The sequence below is a fragment of the Mesocricetus auratus genome, unplaced genomic scaffold, assembly GCF_017639785.1.
Source record: "Mesocricetus auratus isolate SY011 unplaced genomic scaffold, BCM_Maur_2.0 Super-Scaffold_100691, whole genome shotgun sequence".
NCBI classification, from domain to species: domain Eukaryota; kingdom Metazoa; phylum Chordata; class Mammalia; order Rodentia; family Cricetidae; genus Mesocricetus; species Mesocricetus auratus.
The window spans coordinates 49,402,964-49,425,603 of NW_024429267.1; the positions used below are offsets into that span (position 1 = coordinate 49,402,964).

The following is a 22,640-nucleotide window of genomic DNA, read 5'->3' on the forward strand; positions in this document are numbered from 1 at the left end:
TAGCTTAGATCCAGAAGGTGGGTGTCAATTGATAAGAAAAGAAAACACATTTCTTGAGCAGCAAGGGAGGAGAGAATTTAAAGTTTCCGGGTTCAGGACATTCCCTCCCAGGCTTCACCCAGGCAAACAGCATCACATAGGACCCAATGCTCTGTGTGTGTGTGTGTGTGTGTGTGTGTGTGTGTGTGTGTGTGTGTGTACATGTAGAGTCCAGGAAGCAAACTTCAAGTGTCATTTCTCAGGATCCATCCAGCATATTTGTTTTGAGATGGGGTCTCTAACTGGCCTGGAACTGGCTGATATGGCTGGATGGAATTGTTATTAGCCTCCCAGGGATACACCTGTTTCTGCCTATTCAGGCCTGGGGTTACAAGTGTGCCTCACTCTACCCATATTTTTAATGTGAGTTCTGGGGATTGAACTCAGGCCCTCGTCCCTATGAATAAGGCCCTATTCTGAGTGAGCCATCTCCCTAACCCGAGTCAATCGTTTCCATGGCCTCATGCCAGCAGCATGGAAAATGGTCATCTCCAGGTTATACCCTCTGTGAGGTTCATTTGTCTCTCATGGTCCCCAGGCTGCCAATGTGGTGAAGAGAACACATTGGTGATGGTGACTATTAGAGCGAACAAGACGGTAAGACAAGTCACAAGGTCAAAGGGTCATAAGCCATCTGTGGTGAAGAAGGGAAGGAAAGCCCACACCTACCTGCGCAGGCGAAGGCTGCTGTACAAATCCCTGGGGAGAGGGTGGGGCCTGCAGGACCTGCTGGGAGATGGGAGGGCCAGTGTCTGAGAAGCCCCCTGTGGAGAGCTGCTGGCCTGCAGAAGTGATGACATAGCTTGGCGGCTGAGCTGGCTGTGGCATGAGGGAGGCCGGGTAGACTGTACCAGACGGAGGTTCAGGGGTGTCTCCGGAGGACTGTCGGCTCATGCTCAGCTGACTGAACTGGGCAGCCACCTCTTCTCTCTGTGATCCAGGGAAATAAGTGAAGAGCCAATAAGGCAAGCTGAACCTGGTTACGAGTAAGACAAATGGAGGCAGACACACACTTACACTTGAGATGAGAGGAAGAAGGAGGAAGCACACATTGGAAAAAAAAGAAAATAAAGGAATTCCTCAGTCAGATATTATAAGACAAATCACATGAGAAATCAAGCTTTGTTCAGCCCAAATCTTCTTTCAGTGGAAGAAAATTACTTCTTTATCATGGGGGGGGTCAGGCTCCAGAGAGGAGGCACTGCAGTAGAGAAGGTTTGCCTGTCAGCTGGTCTCACAGTAGCTAGCCTGGACCTGCCTGCTTGAGAGAAGACACACCCTTCTTCTGGAGTGGCAATGGGATCCACATACCCATCCCACACAATGATGGTTCACTGGGTCTAAGCTGATACTTCTGGACTGTGTGCTGTTTCCACAGGGACCCACTGTTAGTCAGGGAAACATGTAAAGGAAATAGTGGGTTGCATTCCTGAGGGGACCAGCACCAGGAGCTTAGGGTAGTGATGGTTGTATTCTGAGTCAGAGTTTTATATAATTCTGACAATTTTACATCAAGAACATGCCACCTGTTTATGCATGACACCAAACTCTCAGGACAACGGGTGTGCTTAGCTAGTAAACTTTGTGTATGTGTCCATGTTCATGTATGTGTATGTGGGCATGGGTGCATATGTGTGCATATACATGAGAACTCAGAGGTCAGTATTGAGTGTCTTTGTCTGATATTTCTCTAGCTTACAAATTGAGACAGGATCTCTCACAGAACCTGGAGCTTACCAGCTTGGCTAGACTGGCTGACTAGGAAGCCCAACAGGCCCTCCTACTTCTGTGTCTGCGGCACTGAGTGTGCAGGCACTTAACATATGTCAACCTTGTTGCATGTGTTCTGAGTATCTGAACTAAGTTCCTAAAATGCTTAGCAAGCATTTTATTGACTGAGTCATTTCCCCAGCCATTTAACCAGTGAACTTTAAAAAGGGTATCAGAATGCAGAAGCATTTGACTTAGGAAAAACAGATAAAGACAAGAAAAGAAAGAAGGAAAGGGAGAAGGAAACCTGCTTGGAGGGGCATACTGTATCAGTCAGGCATGAGATATTTACACACATACCAGGACCTCACAGCCAGGCCAGGCCGTGCATCTAACATTGTCTATTGCTGAAAAGGAAAACTGTAGAACATATGAGTATGTGTACGTGTGTGCATGTGTGCATGTGTTATGCATATGATACAGTACCAGCGGGAAGTGCTGCGTTGGCGACACAGGCAGGAGATGCTGGGCAGGAAAAGAGACCGCTGGATATTGCACAGACTGGGAAGATGGCTGCAGGCCCTGGACAGACTGGAGGGAAGAAAACACTGATCAGGTAACAGGAGAGTGTGAGGCTGAAATTCCATTCCCTGGGAAGTACACTGCTGTCCTTAACAGGTTCTCTAGGAGTACTCATTGAGGAGAGGAACACCAACCACACAGGCAAGCCTAAGGCTGAGTATGCCAGAGCTAGATGGCCCCAGTCTTGAGGAAGCTCAAGAAAGCATGCCTTTGCAATGTCAGTGAAGGGCACTCAATGGTGGCTCGATGCCCTGGACCTACATGCGTTGTTCAAGGACTATGAAGTGAAATCACATACAAGGAGGCTCACCCAGGGAGCCTGCTCAGGACACCAGGTTCCCTTGTGCCTCTGTAGGGAACGTGACATCTCATCACCTTTCTCGGGAGCCCTGGATGAGCATCCAGGCCATTTGGCACTTAGCTGACTTCTGCTCTTCCCACTGAGGAAGAGCTCAGCACTGATTCTACAGACATGCGCATTTGATCTGCAGTGAGTGGGGATGAATTAACTCGAAGTCCTGGAAGGGGTTGTAAGTTGCATCTGAAGCTTTACATCAAATAGCACTTAACCTAAAGAACTGTATACTCATTTTCCCAAGTACCCACTCTCACTCAAGAGCCACTTGCACTGGGTATATGAGCTCATAATATTGTGCCAGTCAATGATTATACTCCGGAAGATTTTCCCTAAGAACCTGAGCGAGACTACATGAGACATCTTGTCTCCTAGATGGATCGCTGACCTAAAGCCTAGGTATCCCTCATCGGCCAGCCCTTCTGCTCCCTACTTCCAGCCAGATCTTCACCTGAGTGACCAGTGGCCCCGCCATCTGGGGTGGTGATGGCTGGACCTGCTGCTGAGGCTGAGGCGATGGCTGCTGCTGTGGGGGTTGTTGGGGCTGCCCACCAACAGTGCCACGCAGTGTCTGCTGACTTCCAGGAGGATTGTATATTGCAGGAGTTCCATCCGGGTTCACAAAGGGCTGACCTGAAATGAAGCCACACAGAGCCTGGCTCAGATGAGTGTTTCACTATTTTCCCTGCAGGAAAAAAAAAATCACTCTTGTGGCATCTCTGAAAACACCCTAAAATGAAAGCACATGCAATAGGAGTTGAAGACAGGGACCCTGCTCCAAGGATAATGTGTTTGTGCTTATGACCCAAACTAGTATAAATGGGATGACCCGGTGAGCATGAAGTAATTTAAGAAGCAGCAAATAAATCTGCCTCACTCCGTGAGCTTTGCCACGCTAAGGGCAACTGTGAACCATGGAACCCAGTAGGGAGGTCTGTGCAGAAGCAATCTTCATGCAGCCCTGGTTTGCCCACTACATTCACAGTCATCAGGAAGATAACATACACTGAGCAGTAGCAGCTACTTTCCATTTACACAACTCAGGCTACCTCCAGTCACAAGCTGTCTGCCAAAACACTGATTTCGCTTCTATTCAGTCTGGCCACCAAACAAGAATTATGCCAGTTCCACAAATGTATACTCCAAACAAGGGAATGGAATGAGTTCTTCCCTCACGTCTCCAAGCACACGCAACTTTGTTCATTCACTTAGTCAGTAGATGAACAAGTTTCCCCACAGCGTTTTCTTACATGCTTAGTTTTGACCGATCCCCCATCCCTCTTATTGCATCCCCAATGTGCCCTCCTAGCCCCCTTTACCCCCTTCTAGTTAAGAATCACATGTATGCTATCGCCTCACTCACCTCCCCCTCCTAAAATCTCATTTCTCACATCTCATGGGCCCTTTTCAGTTACCAGACTTCTTTTTTTTTAACTGTTTGATATTTTTAATTACTTGATTGTAAATTATACAATTTCTACCGTTTGGTATTTTGTATAAAACCATTTTATAATACACAAGATTTTCAAATGCAACAAGGACTATCAAAAACTGCATATATGTGCCAAGTTACTGGCTACAGTGAAGCTTTATCTTAAAAATACCTTCAGGAGAATAAACATCCAACAAGTTCTCTTAGCTTTAAAAAATATGATTAGAAATATACAATTTAATAAAATATCAAGACAATAATTTATCAAATACTGATTACACTTTAAATCTTCACTTAATCATCTGTGCATGAGTGTACAATAAAGTCTTCAAGCAATAGGTGTAAAACCACAGCACTTTAATCTGATGGACAGTCTATCCACAATGAGTTCTTTTGGATAATTAAGGAGGTAATTTCTATAACACATCTGTAACATGGGGACAGTCACTGACAGGTGACATCTAGGATCCAGGAAGTCTGGGTCTGACTAATGGAAAATCCTTTCTGCTGTGGATTAGTGGGCAATCCCTCCCCAATTACAACTACCCAGAGCCTTCTGGGATAGAAGACCCTGTTGCTACAGAGCATGAACCAGGAGATGTTGGATGGAGGGGCCTCTTTAACTTAAGAATTTTAAATAGCTTTGAAAATACATCAAGTCCTCTTCCAGCAGAATTAAAATTAGAAAGTAAATGTATAGGTGACCTTGGAACTTGGGGGACCCAGACCATCCAGAGTTCAAGAGAGGAATGCTTGCAAAGCTGGGATACAGGACTTGCAGACAGATTAATACAATTCTGAGGCCCAACTAGAACTTTGTTGCCATGAGGCAAGAAGGATGGACCCTGAAGCATGTCACATTCAATGGTAGCAGCATTTATCTAACATGGCTACATGTTCTGCAGAACTTCCTAGCTTTAACTTGATCCCCAAAATCTAACCCCTATCTATTGTCCTGCCCCATGCCCTACCACCTCTTCCCAACAGGTGGCTTCTACCTCTTGGCTTGGGCCCCGATGGGTCATAGAGGCTTTCCCAAGTGTTCTCATGAGACTCGTTGAGCATTTGCAAGTCTAGCAGATCTTTCCAAGTTTCTGGGTAACTTGTGCCTAGACTTCCTTAGTCTTCCATTAGCTTGAATCACTGTCTGTGACAAGTGAGTATTTGTTCATTTGGTGTGTGTTCTAGAAGTAACAGCTGCTTTTCTTCGTATATTTTATGAAAGTTCTTACCACATTTTAGAAAGCAGTTGATCAGAAACATTAAAACCCATTTTCTTTAAGATTTCTCTCCCACTGAAATGTCCTAGTGAGGTTAGCCAATGTTCTAGCATTTTTCAGTTACCAGACTTGAACCCACACTTACTGCCACACAAATACATATCATATCACAATTGGAAGCTAGTCCACAGGAGAGAAAAATATGCCTGGGATTCTTTACTAAATATATTTTTTCCTGTTCCATTCATTTTCCTATAGATTTTATAATTCTGTTTTGTGTGTGTGTGTGTGTGTGTGTGTGTGTGTTATATTTCTAAAGTGATGTGGACCCTGCTTGGGGTCACAGTGTTACCACTTGTGACCAAAGCTATCTTAGATTGGATCCAAACTCAAAGGACAAAATGTATGTATATATGTACGTACGTATGTATGTATATGTATATATATTCACCTTTTGAGATAATGGCATGTCCACTGTGATGTTGTTGGTTGCAGAAACATAAGAATGGCGCCTAGAGGGAGAAGGGCTCCCTGGGTCAGTGTTGTTCTCTGGAGAGAAGCCTTCTCCCCTGGGTGTTGGGAGATGGTGCCAGCAGCAAGGTGAGCTCTCCTGCAGCGCATAATCCAACTCTCGGAGTCTGTGCATTGTACTGAGTTCACAGGGCTTTCAGAAGTGTGCCTTTTGAGAACTAGAAGCATCATATACAGGAACCCTGCCTTGACGTTCTTACTCATATATAGGCAGAACAAGCTAAGATTGGCAGGTGCCTGGGAATTTAGCCAGCAAGAAGTGAGCAGGAGAGAGAGAGGTAGAATGGGGATGGGGAATATAATGTAAAAACTGTCTCAGAGGGAGTAGAATATTATAGGCGGGGATTATACATACAATCCTCATAAAACAATGTGCTATTAGGAAATGGGAGTAAACAAATTAACTCAGAAACTTTAATCCTGACATATCAACGAGTATGCCTCCCAGGACTCAGGAAGTTACATCACTAGGCTCATAATGACACCACTGACTGCTACAGGAAATGAACCAGGAATACACTCACAGAAAATATGTTGATTAAACTGAGTGATTTCTTTTGAGGTCACAGCCAGCCAAGTCTGGAACATTGAGACACTGAATCTGCCCAAATTCTTGAATGCTAGGATTACAGGCATGCACCACCACACCAGCATAATGTGTTTTTGTTTGTTTCTTTGTTTTGGTTTTGGTTTTTTTAAGACAAGGTTTCTCTGTATTGTTTTGGAGACTATCCTGGAACTTGCTCTGTAGACCAGGCTGGCCTCAAACTCACAGAGATCCGCCTGCCTCTGCCTCCCGAGTGCTGGGATTAAAGGCGTGCGCCACCATCACCTGGCTTTTTTTTTAAGTTCTTTATGTTCCAGGAACCTGATTTTGTTGGGGGATATTTTTACACTATGTGAAGATTAATTGCTATGATAGGTGTGATAAAAAGCTGAATAGTCAATAGGTAGGCAGGAGGTATAGGCAGGACTTCTGAGCAGAGGGAGAAACAGAGGACTCTAGGCATACTATTTCATCAGCAGAATTGGAGCAAATGAGATGTGCTGTACTAAGAAGAAGTAACCAAACCACATGACAGAACATAGATTAAGAAAAATATAGGTTAATTAAGTTATAAGAGCTAGTTGGGGGAAAGCCTAAGCTAAGGTGAACAAGCTTTCATAATAATAGTAAGTGTCCGGGTCATTATTTGCAGGCTGATATTCCAAAGATAGTCTGACAAAAAAAAACTTACTACATGATTTCTTACTATTGTCACTTAATTTTAGCTAAATTTTATTACATGATTTTTTTCTTAAAAACTTAAGTGTTTTTTTCTAGACTCTAGACATGTAATCTGTTGGTCCCCTAAGTCAGAAATTTGAAAATAGCTAAAGAATACTTATGTTTCAAATTTTTTCTATCAGCCTTGTGAGTGTTCTAACACTCAGTTTTCTGTAACCCCAAAGGTGGAGACAGGAAGAAAGCTGGGACTCCCTGAACAGGAAGTGCAGGCTACAGGTGAGCCTCAAGCAAACGAATGACCTTGTTTATAAAAAAAAAAAAAAGAATGGTCACTGAAGAAATACACCTGCTCTTTGTCTGTGGTCTCAGAAGACACACACACACACACACACACACACACACACACACATACACACACACACACACTCGCCTATACCTGCACAAAGATGTGCATCTATATGAACACTCACCTCAAATACACATAAAAGAACATACACTAGCTCTCTCACACACACACATGTAAATGAATCCTTTTTATTATGACTTAGCTTATAGTCACCATGTCTGAGACATATGAAAATCTACCTATAGTTCCTGTTAGAATATAACCCTAAATGTCCTTTGTGGTAAATTCTAAAATCTTGGCCAGAAATGTGATTAGCTCACTGTGGTGAAATAAAGTGATGGCTTAAAAATAACTGCCTACGAGATTCCTAATGATCCCTGAGATAGGGATGGCTGGGCCTGGAAAGTGCAGGAGAAATAAAACTCCAGTCTGATGCTCACCCAGGAAAGGTGGCAGAACCCAGGGGAAGCCACTGGCGTTGCCAGAAAAGAGAACAAAAGCAACTTCCCCAGACGCCTGCGCCAGGTGGCTATTGGCTTTCAGGTCAGACCACAGTAACTCCTCTGTGTCCAACGAATTCTGTCAATCCAGATGCAAAATCACACCAAATACCATCCATTAGTTTGAGTGACAGCTGCTGCAGACTTAAGGGAAAGAAAAGCCTGACTGGGCCTGAGCTTGTATTCAGTCTGATAGAAGCAATGTGGCCGAAAAGCTTCAGGAGCAGGCTCAGTGGGCCACAGCATACACACTGGGTGGAAATGCTTGATGTCAGAGATGAACTGGGGTGCCCTGAGTTCAAAGCCAGGGACAAGAAAGGGACTGGATATAAAACACACATTCCTTTCAAACGTATAATACTAGCTAAGCAAGTTTTCCACCATCCACATCAACACATCAACTATTATTTCAATAATAGGTAATTTTAGACAATTACATAAGGTAGAATACTTTGTTATTACTGCAGGACAGTGAAAAGATTTTAAAAATACACTTAAAATAACAGACTGCAGGGCTACGAGATGGCTCGGCAGGTTCTTGCCGGCAAGCATGAGTAACTGAGTTCAGTTCCAGGGATTCCCCACAGTGGAGGAAGAGAACTGACTCCCACAGGTTGTCCACTGCCCTCCATCGGCACAGTGTGGCATGCCTGTGTCCACCAGTAAGTATTATGAAATAAAGCATTAACACAAATGCCCCCTCCCTATAAGGAGCTTATAACTCTCTTAGTAACAAGGAAAGTCACATAAGAAATAAAACCATTATAATCTCTTGAAAGAAAACATGTCTGATCTCTATATGATTGAAGGGTAATGGGGTGGCTTTTGCTTTCCTATTGTCTAGAAGGCCATGTATGCAAATGTTAGAAAATCTTGTAGGCAAGGATTAACTCAGACCTTGAGGGCAGATAGTGCACCAACAATTCAGGGCACATTTGAAAACAATGTGAAAGCATTTTGGATAAACAGAAGCTGGGAATCCTGATGAAAATCTAGCATTGTAGAAGCCAAAGGGAGCATATGGCAGAGACAGTACCAAGAGGTTCTCCAGAGCGAGGACTCCCCAAAATGCAGCACCCTTCCATAGTCATGGGTTTTCACAGATGGAGAGAGAACAGCATGACAATACAGCAGCCAGGACCATCAACTACAGTGTAAGTGGGGGCTGCCTGCTGGCATTTCTGGATTGCAGGGGAACCCCTGCTAAAATCACCCAAAGGAGGCTGGGATCCAGGACAGCTGAAGGAAGATCATGGCAGAGAGTCTTGACTTGCCTGGCAGAGACAGCACTGGAAGACAGAATACTTGTGACCACTCACTCATCCAGGTACTGACAATAGCCAGGAGGAAAAAAGAGGGCCTGAGTGAGGCTGAATGAGAGGTAAGTCTGTGGTCAAGACAAAATTCAAACCTACAGAAGAGGGTGCTGTGGGTTAGCATGCTTGCCATACAAGTGTGAGGATCAGAGTTTGAATCCCTAATGCCCATGAGAAAAGCTGAGGTGGATGCATGATTGCCTTTTACGTCAGTGCTATGGGAAGCAGAGACGGGAAGACTGCATCAGCACCAGCTTGCTGGCCACTCGTCTAACCACAGGTTCAGAGAGAGAGAGAGGCTCTGTCTCAAGGAAATAGAGTGGAGAATGATTGAATGGACATCTGACATCCCCTCTGGCTTCCGTTCATCCGTGAGTACACATACCACACACATATACCCCCCCCCACATATACCACCTTATACTCCCATATACATATGGAATTCTTTCATAGCTGTGGCTGTTCTTGGGTGGGGGCAGGCACAGGAACATACAGAAGGGTTCTCAGTATGCCCCTGTCTAAGACATAGCAAGAGTTAAGTCCACTATGCAAGCAAAGGATGTTCCACTCTTTGTTTCATGCAGCAGACACATGTCTGGGACATACATGTTCATTTACCACACATCCATCAGCAGGTCAGAGAATAACTTGTAGGAGTCAGTTCTTTTCCTTCGTATAAATTCTAGGGATCAAACTCAGATGGTCAGGTTTGGCAGTAGGCACCGTCATCCACTGACCCAATCTTGCAAGGTTGGCCAGTTCTACTTTCATACATTGAACACAGACTCAAATATATGACATTGTGCGAGAAATCAATGAATTATCTGGATAAACACACGTGATGGCTGGCAGATCTTTTTTCGTCAGTAACTATGCAGTATTTGTATTGTACTAAGAAGTCTGTCACTCATTCTAGGGAATCAAAAACTAAGTAATCAATTTATTAATTAATAGTATAGACTTTCCCCAGAAAGTGATTTAAAATACGCTAACAAGGGAACTTGCCAAAGGGCATGAGAAGCAAGGCAATCAGGTGCCATTGGTGTATGACATGAAAGTATTTGTGTCATATGCTTGGTAAGGTATGAAGAGTGATTTCTGCCCATGGTGAAATGAGTTTCAGGCCAGAGGTTATTTAAGAATCATGTGGTAGGCAGACAGTGAGATCAACAATTAATAAATGGGACCTACTGAAACTGAGAAGCTTCTGTAAGGCAAAGGACACAGTCAGGAAGACAAAAAGGCAGCCCACAGAATGGGAAAAAATATTCACTAATCCCACATCTGACAGAGGGTTGATCTCCAGAATTTACAAAGAACTCAAGAAGCAAGTCTCCAAAACATCAAAGGACCCAATTAAAAAGTGGGCTGCAGAACTAAATAGAGAGTTTTCAATAGAGGAGTCTAAAATGGCTGAGAGGCACTTGAGAAAGTGCTCAACATCCTTAGCCATCCGGGAAATGCAAATCAAAACAACTCTGAGATACCATCTCACTCCTGTCAGAATGGCTAAAATCAAAAACACCAATGACAATTTATGCTGGAGAGGATGTGGTGAAAGGGGGACACTCCTCCATTGCTGGTGGGAGTGCCAACTGGTTCAGCCACTTTGGAAATCAATATGGAGATTCCTCAGAAAAATGGGAATAAACCTACCACATGACCCAGCAACTCCACTCTTAGGCATATATCCAAAAGATGCCCATTCATACAACAAAGATGTCTGTTCCACTATGTTCATAGCAGCTTTATTTGTAATAGCCAGAAGTTGGAAGCAACCTAGATGTCCCTCAACCGAAGAGTGGATAGAGAAAATGTGGTACATCTACACAATGGAGTACTATTCAGCAGAAAAAAATAATGGAATCATGAGATTCGCAGGCAAATGGATGACACTAGAAGAAACCATCCTGAGTGAGGTAACCCAGTCACAAAAAGAGAAACATGGCATGTACTCTCTCATATGTGGATTTTAGACATAGATCTGGGGAGTGCCAGCCTACAATCCTATGGCCAGAGAGTCTGGGAAACAGAAACTTCATTTAGTGGCTGATCGAAGAAGAGGCAGACTCCCTTGATTAAGTACTGAGCTGAACTCAAGAAAGCCAGTAACAGAGAGGGAGGACTGATGACCAAAGGGACTAAGACTGGGCTGGTTTAACCCCCAGAAACAGCTGACCAGACAAAGGTTAACTCTTGAATCCCAGGCATCAGCCTGAGAATCCAGCATGGGACTGATCAAGACCCCCTGAATCTGGGTGTCAGTGAGGAGGCCTAGGGAATCTACTGAGCCTTGGGCAGCAGATCAGTACCCATCCCAAGTATACACACGGACTTTGGACTCCCATAGAACAATGTGAGGTGCACTCTCACCCCGAACTCTTGGGGAAGGGTCTAGGCCCTGCCCTATATGAAATGACAGACTATGGACACCCCCATGGAGGGCCTCACCCTCCCTGGGGGAATGAGGGGATAACGGGGGGGGGTTGGGGGGAGGGCACGGAAGGAGGGGAGGGAAAGGGAGAGGGACCTGGAACTGACTTGTGAAGCAACCTTGTTTCTTATCTAAATTTAAACTGGAAAATAAAAAATAAAAAAAAAGAATCACGTGGTAGGTATCACTTGTGTACTTACATGCACACGTACACATACCACTGATAGGTGTGCAGTATGTGTTACATACTTCAAATACATGCATGCATTTCCCTTATAAGAATTTATTTTTATTAGTTTTCATGTTGTGTGGCTGGAGGTGGACTTGCAGATGTTTGTGAACAACCCGACCTGGGTGCTGGGATCCAACTTGGGTTGGCTTCAAGAGCAGTGTGTGCTCCTAACCACTGAGCCATCTCTCCATCCCTGAAAACATATATTTTCAATCAACAGAACTAAAGGTGCTTTAGAAAGAAGAGACATGGTTTCCTTTTTTATGTGCATGCGGTATGTACATATTTATGTTTGCATATATGTGGGCACATGTGTATGTGTGTGTGTGTGCACTCACAAGTGTGTAAGTACAAGTTCATGTCTGTGAATGTGCTTGTGAAGGCCAAGGTTGATGTCAGGAGTATTCCTCAATCTCTTTCCCCTTATTCATTGAGGCCAGATCTACCAGTGGAACCTAAAGCTCTACAATGTGGCCAGTCTTGCTAGCTGGTGTGTTTCAGGCATCTCCTATTTCCACTTCCCCAGCTCTCAAATTGCAGGCAAACTTCCACATGCACCAGGCAGTTACAGGCAATCTGGGGATTCACAGCCATGTCCTCAGGTTTGCAGGCTAGTGCTTTAACCACTGAGCTATCTACTAGCCAGAAAATGTGATTTCTCACCTCCCATCACTCAGTCATACTATAAAATACCATTACTGTGGTCTTTTCCTGAGGGGTAGTTTAATGCCTAGCATCTGTCAGAGCAGACTAACGCCTATAGAGAAGTCATTCAGCAGTGTCTTCCCTCCAGGTGAGAGCCTTTCTCACAAGGAGATGTTTTGATAGCAGCCTTAAGTGACTGCAGCCAATGAATGAGAATCAGGACTTGGTACCCACAGAATTCGATTTCTTTGTTCAATAAGTGAGATTACATATGATAATAAAACACACAACAGATGCAAAGCCACGCAATCACTGCTAATAATACTCTACAAAACATACTGATGTGCCTTCTTAAAGACACTCTGGAATTCTGCTTAAGACAAATCACACACTCACACACACACAGGCATGCTCACACTCCACCACACACATACACACACACAAAACAAACAAACAAAAAACAAATGTTCTGTTTCCACTCATTTCTGTAAGCCCTCTATCCAATCAACAGCAAAAGCGATTATGCCAACAATCGGAGCATCCCTCCATCAGGGCCCATAGTAGTGGATATGATACTGGTGTCCTTTAATTTCCTTTATGAAGCTTACAACAATCCCAATAAAACCGGAGCCATTCAGAGATGCTCCTCAGAAGTACCCAGTCGGAGGCTTTCAAGTGGTTTTCGATAAAATGATTATGGTTCTGTTCTCTTGTACTTATGGCACTTTCAGAGCATCTCCATCAAATGCCAGGCTCTGAGAATGAGCCATATGCTTTATGAAGATGCGCATTTACTCTGGGAGCTATCTTACCATAGTTCCCATGTTGCGCTGAGGACCCTAATCACCAGTACCAGTCTCTGTGTGAGCAGACACAGCCAGATAGATCACTTGTGTGAGACGTTCAGCTGCTGTACTTGCATGATTAGCTAACTGAAGAAATACTCTATACACCAGAGCTAAACAGCAGACTCCTTTCCAGGGAACTCCATTCTTTCCAGCCACAAATAAAAAGCTGTTAGCATTAAGTGTGTCAGCATAGCTCTAATAACCTTTTAGACACCCAGCTCTCTGTGGTGGGAAACTTCGGTCTGTTTCTTAGGGAGGCCGAGACACTTCAGCCAGCAGAATCCCCTTCCCTCCTCAGATCCTAAAGCTTGATGACAAAGGCATCTTGGAGGGGGCTAGGCAAACATCCTTAAACATTCTCTTCAGTTTATCTGCTGAGGTTGGATCCTCCATATCGTAGGTTCTTTGTTGTTAACGTGGAAGTTATCTAGTCCCTAGGGAAATTGGCTATTCATCATAAAACAAGCTATAATTACGAAAGGAACAGTTTCCCAGCCCTACTGTAAGTAGCCTGGGTCTATTATCCCCATGAGCGGCTATTTAATGGCTTGTCATTATTCTCTTTACTCATGTGGGTTCCTCTCACTCTGCAGGAGCTGGGTAAAGTTCTGTAATCTTCTACAATCAGGGAGCTGGGATGGATCCATGGGATGCCTTGCACTCCTGAATGCCTTTGAGTGAAAAATACATCAGATATAATACCGCACATTAAGTGTGAGAAATGTCAAGTTTTGGTTGAGATATCCCAGCTCAGAACACCGCTGACTCTGATCTTAGGTCCTCAGAATGGGATAAAACTCTCCATAGTCAAGGAAGAAAGGACCAAGAGTAGGGGATGCTGCCTGATGTCCTCATCATCTCTTTCCTCCTCTTCCTTCTCAACTCCTTCTCTCCTTTCCTCCTCTCCTCCTTTGCCCATCCTCCTCCTTCTTTCCCTTTTCAGAGCTGGGAATTAAACCCAAGGTCTTAGTCATGCCAGGCAAGTTATCTACCATGGAGTTCCAGTCCTAAACCTTGAGGAGTCTCTGTTCTATATAAATGTTGATGAATATATGCACACAGTTATAATTTAGACCACCCAGAGTCACCACAATGCAGTCCCCACACTCTGCCCCCTACTCAAGAATTTTTCAGAAAACTTGATGGCAAATTTCAATTACCAAACAGGAGAACAAACCTTTAATAACTCGTGTCCCCAGTAGAACGGGGAGGACTGACCTGTGTGTGGATTAAGAAGAATGCTTCCAGGTGGGATACCAGTTGCAGTTTCAAGTGGAAGGAGGATGTAGCTGGTGCTGCTGGGAGGGACCTGGCCCCCCATTCCATTCTCTGCATAGGGCATACAGCCAGGAGAACCAGCTGCCACACTAGAGGTCAGGGCCGTGCTCTGCAGAGGTGGGTGGGTGCGGGACAGCGATCCCGAGGAGCCTGCACTGCTGGAAGACTCAGAACCTGGCAGAAAGATAGAAATCAAAATAACATTGGAATCCAGACAAGTAGAGAGACAATAGTCAGACATAGATGGCTGATGATTCCTTTGTAAGGTGACATTGGGGAGTTTGAGATGTGTGCTGAAGGATGGGGTTAACCTGTGTCCATTCCACATCTTGAGCTTGTGTTTATGCAAATCTTTGCTTCCTATTTCTCAGGTGTGCCAATTTTCCTAGGGAAGGGGGGATTAAAAACAAAGATTCCCTCAACTTTTGCATGCACATTCTAGGAGATAAACTGGTAAATGGGATTCAAGTTATGCCTGCAAACTCCCATCTCTTGAGTATTTAATGCTATGTGAAATACTTCTCTCAGTGAGATTGATGATAGTCTGATAAGAAACAGGGGCAATCTGGGTGGTGGCGGTCCATGCCTTTAATCCCAGCACTAGGGAGGCACAGGCAGGCAGATCTCTGTGAATTCCACACCAGTATGGTCTACAAGATCTAGTTCCAGGACAGGTTCCAAAGCTACACAGAGAAGCCCTATCTTAAAAAGCCAAAACAAAGGAAGGAAGGAAAGAAGGAAGGAAGGAAAGAAAAGAAAGAAACAAGGACAGCATAGAGGATAAAGAGATGTCAACTCGAGGTATCCTAGGACAGGATGCCTCCTGCATGTTTCTGAAACTCCATTCCTCAAGCCCTCTTATGATTAAATTCGAAAGGAACTTATGGAAACTGATATTTATCCCCTATATAAGCACATAATTAGATCATTTCTGTTGAGAACACAGTGTCACATGAATGGGAATTATTTTTATAATGCTGGAGAGTGAATCCAGAAGAGCTGTAGCTCTGAACTAAACCTGTAGCCACAACTGAACAAATTTAAAAATAAATCAGTATTTGCTATAGGGAGAGGGGGTGGCCTACGAGAATAGGTATAGAAGTGAGAGGTGAGGAGAAGCAGCTACCTCTAGAGTCTAACATTTTTCCAACCTTCTGACTGGGAGCAACGTTGAATGTTATGGAAATGTTAGTTTCCATGATGGACTATATATTCAGATTGTGAGTCCAAATAAACCATTGCTTCTTTAATTCACTTCTTGTCAAGTACTTGTTCACAACCATGAGAAAACTGATAAAGAATTAGACAGGAAGCCAGTAATTGTTAGCTGCCCTTTAAGGTTAGCTTTATTGTATGCTTGGGCCAGTTTGTAAGCCTTGGTCATCTGGAACAGGTACGGCAACAGTCTACACAGCTGCACTACTGAAATAGTTGACTAAAAATTATGGACATTCACAAGAATTAAAAAGCACAGGGTGAAAAATGTTCAAAGGTTTAAATTATATTGAAATCTATATTTGAAGACTTAAGAGTTTTAGGCTCCAAGAGTTCAAAATGTTTCTGGCTTCCTTTTACCAAGGGTATACCTGAAGACAGGGAAAATATATAAAGACTATGTTGGTGTGACAAGCACCATGCTCAGTACTGTGGGTGGTTTAATTTCTACAGAAACATGCTGCTGGGGATCAGAATATGTTCCCAGATTCGTTGGATATATTTTCCCAGAGACCGGTCACCGTGTGATTGCATTTGAGTCCAACACACGAAACTTGACTCTCCATGCGGTTCAAGCTCTAAGTCTGCAGGCCGCACATCCAGTTCAGCTGTGTCACTCAAGTGGCAGCCAGGTAGTGCTGAGCCCTGACCAAGCTTAGTCAAGTTCTAGAGGATGTTAAGTGCAAAATTACTCTCAGAGGGATGCATAGCAGCTTCCAGGAAGCAGGAGAGGAAAAAGACATCAGGACAGCTGGAAGAGAGACTAGGTGTACCTTCCAGAGATAATTGGGAGCAAGAAAAGGGAAAGCCACAAAGCAAAGCAAAATGCAGATCTAGGAAGTAATGGACAGGAGGAAAAGCACGGAGAGAAGGCAGAGGACAATGCAGGAGGAGGAAGGGATGAAGGGGGAGAATGAAGAGAGGAGAAGAGGAGGGGAAGAGGGTGAGAAAGGAGAAAAAGAGGAAGAAGGGAGATGACAAAGGAAGAAGAGGAGGGGGAGGAATAGAAGGAGACGCAGGGAAAGAAGTGCTCCAGCTGTTCATGAAGACAGACAGACAGACAGACACACACACACACACACACACACACACACACACACACACACACACTTTCCTCCCAAGACCAACTAGTCGAACAGTAGCACTATTCTGTAAAATGTAAAACTTCCTTTTAGTTTCATCAGGTTATTTTGTTCACTCTAACAGCTTTATTGACATATTTTATGTACCATAACATTCATCTTTTCTCATGAGAAATCCAATAGCTTTGAGTACATTGTTGAAGTAGTACAAACACCAGTACTATCCCATTTTAGTACATTCTCATTACCCCAAGGAAGTCAGTAGGTTTTAGAAGTCACTAGTCAATCCGAAGTCCTTGCCCTAACTCTACATATATAATACATAATGCCTGATCTAAAGCCTGCCTTTATATGTTGTCTGTTTGGACATCGTTCGTAAATACAATTGTAAAATATGTGTAGACATCTTTCTTGATGTAGTTACAATATGGTTCAAGGCTCATACACACTGAATTATGCATCAAAGCTTCATTTCTTTTCTTCATTCAGCTCTATAAGGCCAGAATGAAAAATAAAAACTATAGGGTAGATATATGTATGCACAGTATACCCCCATGAGGCTGGTTCTGATGCACAGTGGAATGATTAAATGTAAATAATTAACATAAAATGTTAGTTATCAAGAAAGGTGATTTCTCATACTTTAGCTGCAGGGCATGGATAAGTCGAACTGAAACTGAACTGGAGGATCCTTTCCTGATGACCAGCTTTTCATAGTGTTGGAAGGTGCTATACAGGATGCCAACAGAGAAAAGCTGTCAGGTATCCTAACCAGTTCTTCATCCTGTGTGCTGTACTACCAACACACCCAACAAGATGTGCCAACTGGCGCGACAGTGACATTACTATGAAGTAACCAATACTTTCTGATTGGATCTGAGGTTCACTTCATAAGAGGGAATTACTTCTTGGTACTAGAGACATGGTCAAAAGCTCATGGCTGGGGGAGGCATAGGCTCTAGTGGGAAACCTACTAGTGTTCTTTTACTAAATGGACATGGTATTGTGCCCTCTAAATAGTTATGCTTATACTCAAAGATTAGTGTTGCTTTTCAAAGTACATTGTGTGTGTGTGTGTGTGTGTGTGTGTGTAGGAAATTTCAAAGGCATGAATAAGTAAGTGTACTGACGAATAGTGTTCTGTACCTAAAACTTCAAATCAAAGAGCAAGGGATGGTAGAACATTACCTCACTTAGTGCAAATTAATAATCATATCTCATGTGTGGCCTCATCACAATGAGCAACCTCCTCTCTATCACCACTAAGCACTTTCCTTCTCCATGCCAGGCCACAGAAGTCTTGTTTTTTAGTAATAATTCTAGAAAATATTTCTAGATTCAGGGGGTCAGAATTCAACAGGGTAACCTAAAACTTTCAAATTATTAGGGGAAAGAAAATGCCCAGGCTTCTCCTTGTCGTAACCAAAATAAAGAGGAGGAAGTGTTGGGAAGAGGAGGTATTTTGCATTTGAAATCGAAAATTAAAAGTAGGACATCAAAATTAATATTAGAATATCAAAAACAACTCTTGGAGGTTGGCATGGAATCAGACAGCAGTAAAGGTGAATTACATCTAGGAGATAAAATCACATAGCCATTCAAATCATAAAAGTAATGAAAGGATGTCTTGTGTCTATGTAGAAGTTATTTCAAAGTATAGATAGATGCATCAGCTGTTACCTGGAAACTTGCTAGAAAGGCAAATTGCCAGGCTCCACCAAGTGACTTAAGAGCCTTGGAGGAGGAGCAATCTGTGATGTCACTAGTCTTTGTGTCTCTGATTACACTCAAGTTGAGAACACTGCTCTCAATCTCAACAGTGGGAGGGAGGAAGAGTGTGCCTAAGCTCAGCCAGGCTGCTGAGCCTAAGGGAACAACAAGGCTGTAACACAAGGTCCATCACAAGAATGTCCCCATGGTCATTGTGACTGCATCCTCAGCCTCCATAGACTTGTGCTGGCCTTCTGGCAAACAGACCCAGCATCAAGCGACCCCATGTTTGCATCTCAAGAAAATGTTTTGTGCTTATGTAGGACAATGTCTCCAGCATGGAAAACATCTCACTATCACCTAGTTAGAGCAGGAACCTGTGCAAGGAGGAGTGTAACTTCAACGTCCCATTTTCAGAAAGCACATTTGGTTTCTGAAAGACCTTAAAAGTATTCAACTTTACTACAGCAATGAGAAAATAAATCATAAATCTGCGCTGAAGCTGATGGCAGCAAAACTGGCAGGTTTACTCCATAAAACCGTCTTGGGAAGTTTTAAGATTGTTTTGACATCCTCCTTTGATCTCCTTCAAAAAAAAAAGTCATTTCTCCTCTCCATGCCTGCACCTTGACAAGATTTCAAAGGCAGACACTTAAACTAAAAGAAAAAAAATTGTCTGGAGTGCTTATAATCGCTAATGGTTCTCCAAAGAGCGTGGCATTTTAACATTCTTGAAGAGTCTTAAATGCTTCCGAAAGCCTGTGCTTTGGAAGTGACATGGGTTTGCCTTGTGGAAATGGTGATTAATTTTAAAGTGGTAAGAGCTCTTTTGGGGTGCTGGAATTTTTAAGTGCACCATTTAAGGTACTTGCTTTCTGCATCTTAAGAACTAAAACTGTTTAACCTTTCTCAGTTTACGAAAGTTCAAGTGCACCACAGTGGTTTGTGTGGATTTCAGATGCTGTGTTAGTGAGAGAGGAGAGCAATTAATTAGAGTCGAAATCAAGAGCTTAGCAGCCAGTAAGCAGAGCTCTCAGGAAGAGGGCACCCACCCACCTGTGTTCGCCAATGAACATGGTGATATGTATATAGCAACATCTCTGAATAAATGCTATTAATTTGCCTTCTGTGTAGGAAAACATGAGATAATTTCTTCGGAGGAATTTGTCAACAACGTAATTACGCTAAACTGTCAGCATAAGGGACCCAGATTTTGTGCAAACTGCTTCTCTCTTGCTCAGCATGATCATGGAAAAGAAGTCAGTGCAGGGCGGGGATGTCTAAGCTTCAACTGTGCTTCTCCATCCTCTGCACATGCGCACAAACACACACACACACACACACACACACACACACAAAATCTCTTTTTCTGGGTGTAAGAGTCAGAAATCAGTGATTGTAATAATTCCCCAGGGACTGTCCACCATTCTCTTGGCACATGGTAGGTATCTCTGTGTTCCGGAGCTCACTAAGTAGGCTAGGCTGGCTGCCTACTGAGCTCCCGGGATCCACCTGTTTCTTCCTCCCACTCATGAGATTACTAGCACACGCCACAAGCCCCACTTTTTACTGGGTCTGAGGATTGAATTCCAGTTGCTGTGCTTGCAAAGCAAGCAATTCACAGAGCCTGACTTCCCAGTCAAGAGTCCACTCTTTTGGAGTGAAACACCACCACGTGATAACAGTATTCTAAAGTTGTAGTTCAAGTGAATTTTCATGGTTGCTCATCACCACTTCCTAAGCACTTTGCAAATTCCTTAGTTTTTTGGTGATATTTACTAAAATATCACTATTCCCCCAGAGGAAGGATAAAGCAGAAATCATAAAGAAACAAAAAATTACCTTCACTTCTCAGTGAAGTTTGGAAACACTCAACATTCCAGAGATTGACCTTCTTCATCTGCAAATTGGGTACACAAACATTCCATGGACATAATAAATGTAAACGGGCAATGATTATACCCGTGGCATTTGCAACGTGCCATGTAGTTAAATTGCTCTGCATATATTGAAGCCTTTTATCTTCCTAATAACCATTAAATGTAAGAATGCAACCATTTATATACCTCAGAGGAGGAGATAGGTACATATAGTTTCAATAATAGCAGGTCCAGATTCAGAGGTACAGTGTGCTAACACAGGGACCGAATCTATTACTATTTTAATGATCATACAAGGTAGATGCAATGAGTATGCTATAGCATTACATTCAAAAGCAGTGGCTAATTTTTGTTAAATAGTTGTCATCATATTTGCCAAGGTAATCATCTTTCTAAAAAAGAAAGAAAATGGTGTCACTTAAACTTTAAGTAAGCCAGATTCACAAAACAGCCTGTGATAACTTACATTTTACCAGTAAAGAAACTAAAGAGTAAGACACTTAATGGTGAGCTTAATTCTGTGGCTAGCTACAAAGACACAATAACCCAATTGAATAGCACCTCCTGATTCCTAGAATGGAATGGAATTAATATTCTTGCCATTAGTCAATTCAAAGTCGAGAGAAATGGAGAGTGCGTGGCCTTTGTAGAATCCCGGAAGCAACGGGGCAGGGACTCATTCGGTAATACCTACCTGTTTTGGACAGTTTCCCAGCACTCCGGGTACTGGATGTGCTGTCGCCCCTGGTCAGCACCGTGATGCCCCCAAAACTTGCTGTCTTGGTCATGGTGGGCTTCAGATTGCGGTTGGAACTGTCAGAGTCTGTGCTGCTCCAGGCCCGCTGCTGGTCAGACCACCTGAGCTCAGTCTCTGAGCTGCTCTGCCGGCTCCCAGAAGTTCTCCCCGAGCTGTCTCTGTTACCCCTGCATAGCCATCAGAGAGATTCATGCGGACAGCATTATGTGTCATGACGAGGTGGGTGGGCTTAGGGGCCCTTAGTAGAATTTGTCTCCTATATTCATCTCAATGACTCCTTAGACAAACCTCCCACCTCCAGCAGTGTTACAAATACCTGGATGACATAAAGACACACACAACGTATGACACATGGCACACATTATTCATGAGAAAACCAAACCTAGAGACACCATGGTCCCTCTGTCAGTGAAGGAGACACAGTTGGAGACAATTGATATAAAATATAGTGGTTAACATCTCTCTCTCTGAGAGGAAAGGGAGTATGCTGTCCTGACTAATGAATTCATGTTCAGAAGTAATTATCATCTTACATAATTCTAAAAATAATTCCCGGGAAAGAAGTTATTTTTTTCTTCTTTAGCACTAAATAATTGGCCTTGGAGAAGAGCTATTTATTAATTAATTTCCAGCTTTATGTTCTGTATGGTCTCTGTGTTCAACAAGATTTTGACAAAAGAGCTATCAGGGAATTACTGTATGAACTCACACTAAGAATTTACCCTGAGAGTTTAACCTCAGAAGTCTAGAGAAACAGCTTGTTAACCTCCTTCTTGGGTAGAAAAGTTTATGACAACAACAGGGCCGACGCTATACTTTGGCATGAGATTTTCCAAGGGCATCAGTGGAAATTTCAAATGCCTCTTGAAGTGAAAAAAAAACCATATCCATTTGAAAAGAATCTAACATAGTGGAAGTTATCCAACAGCTAAAGCTGAATTTCTTGAGGACTCCAGAATTTCTTCAAGGAATATACAAATTTGCATGCGTTTTGAGAGGAAATTTGTAGTTTCCTTGGTTTCCAATCTCCTTAAGGAATAACTTCGTATATATTTACAAGGCTTTTGATTTTTTTCTGCTGAAATAATGAATCATTATAGTACCCTAGACTTTTCCTGGGGTATAAATGAGGGAAGGGAGCATTGCTCACAGATAATAAGTGTAATTGTCACTTCACATCAGTATGTATTGTGATGCTACCAATGCTTGAATCAGATCTCAATCCCCGGCTAGAAGCTTTGTTTAAAAATAATCCTTTAAAATCAATAGTGTCCTGTTGAGGCATTAGAAGTATGTGTAG

The 22,640-nt window shown here is 43.1% G+C and overlaps 1 protein-coding gene across 16 annotated transcripts in view; it reads right to left on the bottom strand.

Annotated features, from left to right (window-relative positions):
- Arpp21 (cAMP regulated phosphoprotein 21) overlaps window positions 1-22,640 on the bottom strand; it is a 162,810-nt gene that overhangs the window by 53,523 nt on the left and 86,647 nt on the right. For 13 of the 16 annotated variants that reach the window (XM_040739944.1, XM_013117036.3, XM_013117032.3 and 10 more), the window contains 5 exons: window positions 21,278-21,507; window positions 14,637-14,870; window positions 3,138-3,319; window positions 2,236-2,340; window positions 709-969 (listed from right to left, as the gene is read on the bottom strand). In XM_040739944.1, coding sequence (XP_040595878.1) covers window positions 709-969; window positions 2,236-2,340; window positions 3,138-3,319; window positions 14,637-14,870; window positions 21,278-21,507 — 1,012 coding nt within the window. Of the gene's footprint in view, window positions 1-708; window positions 970-2,235; window positions 2,341-3,137; window positions 3,320-14,636; window positions 14,871-21,277; window positions 21,508-22,640 lie in introns of those variants that run through there. The other 3 variants (XR_005874804.1, XR_005874803.1, XR_005874805.1) reach the window with 1 other exon arrangement.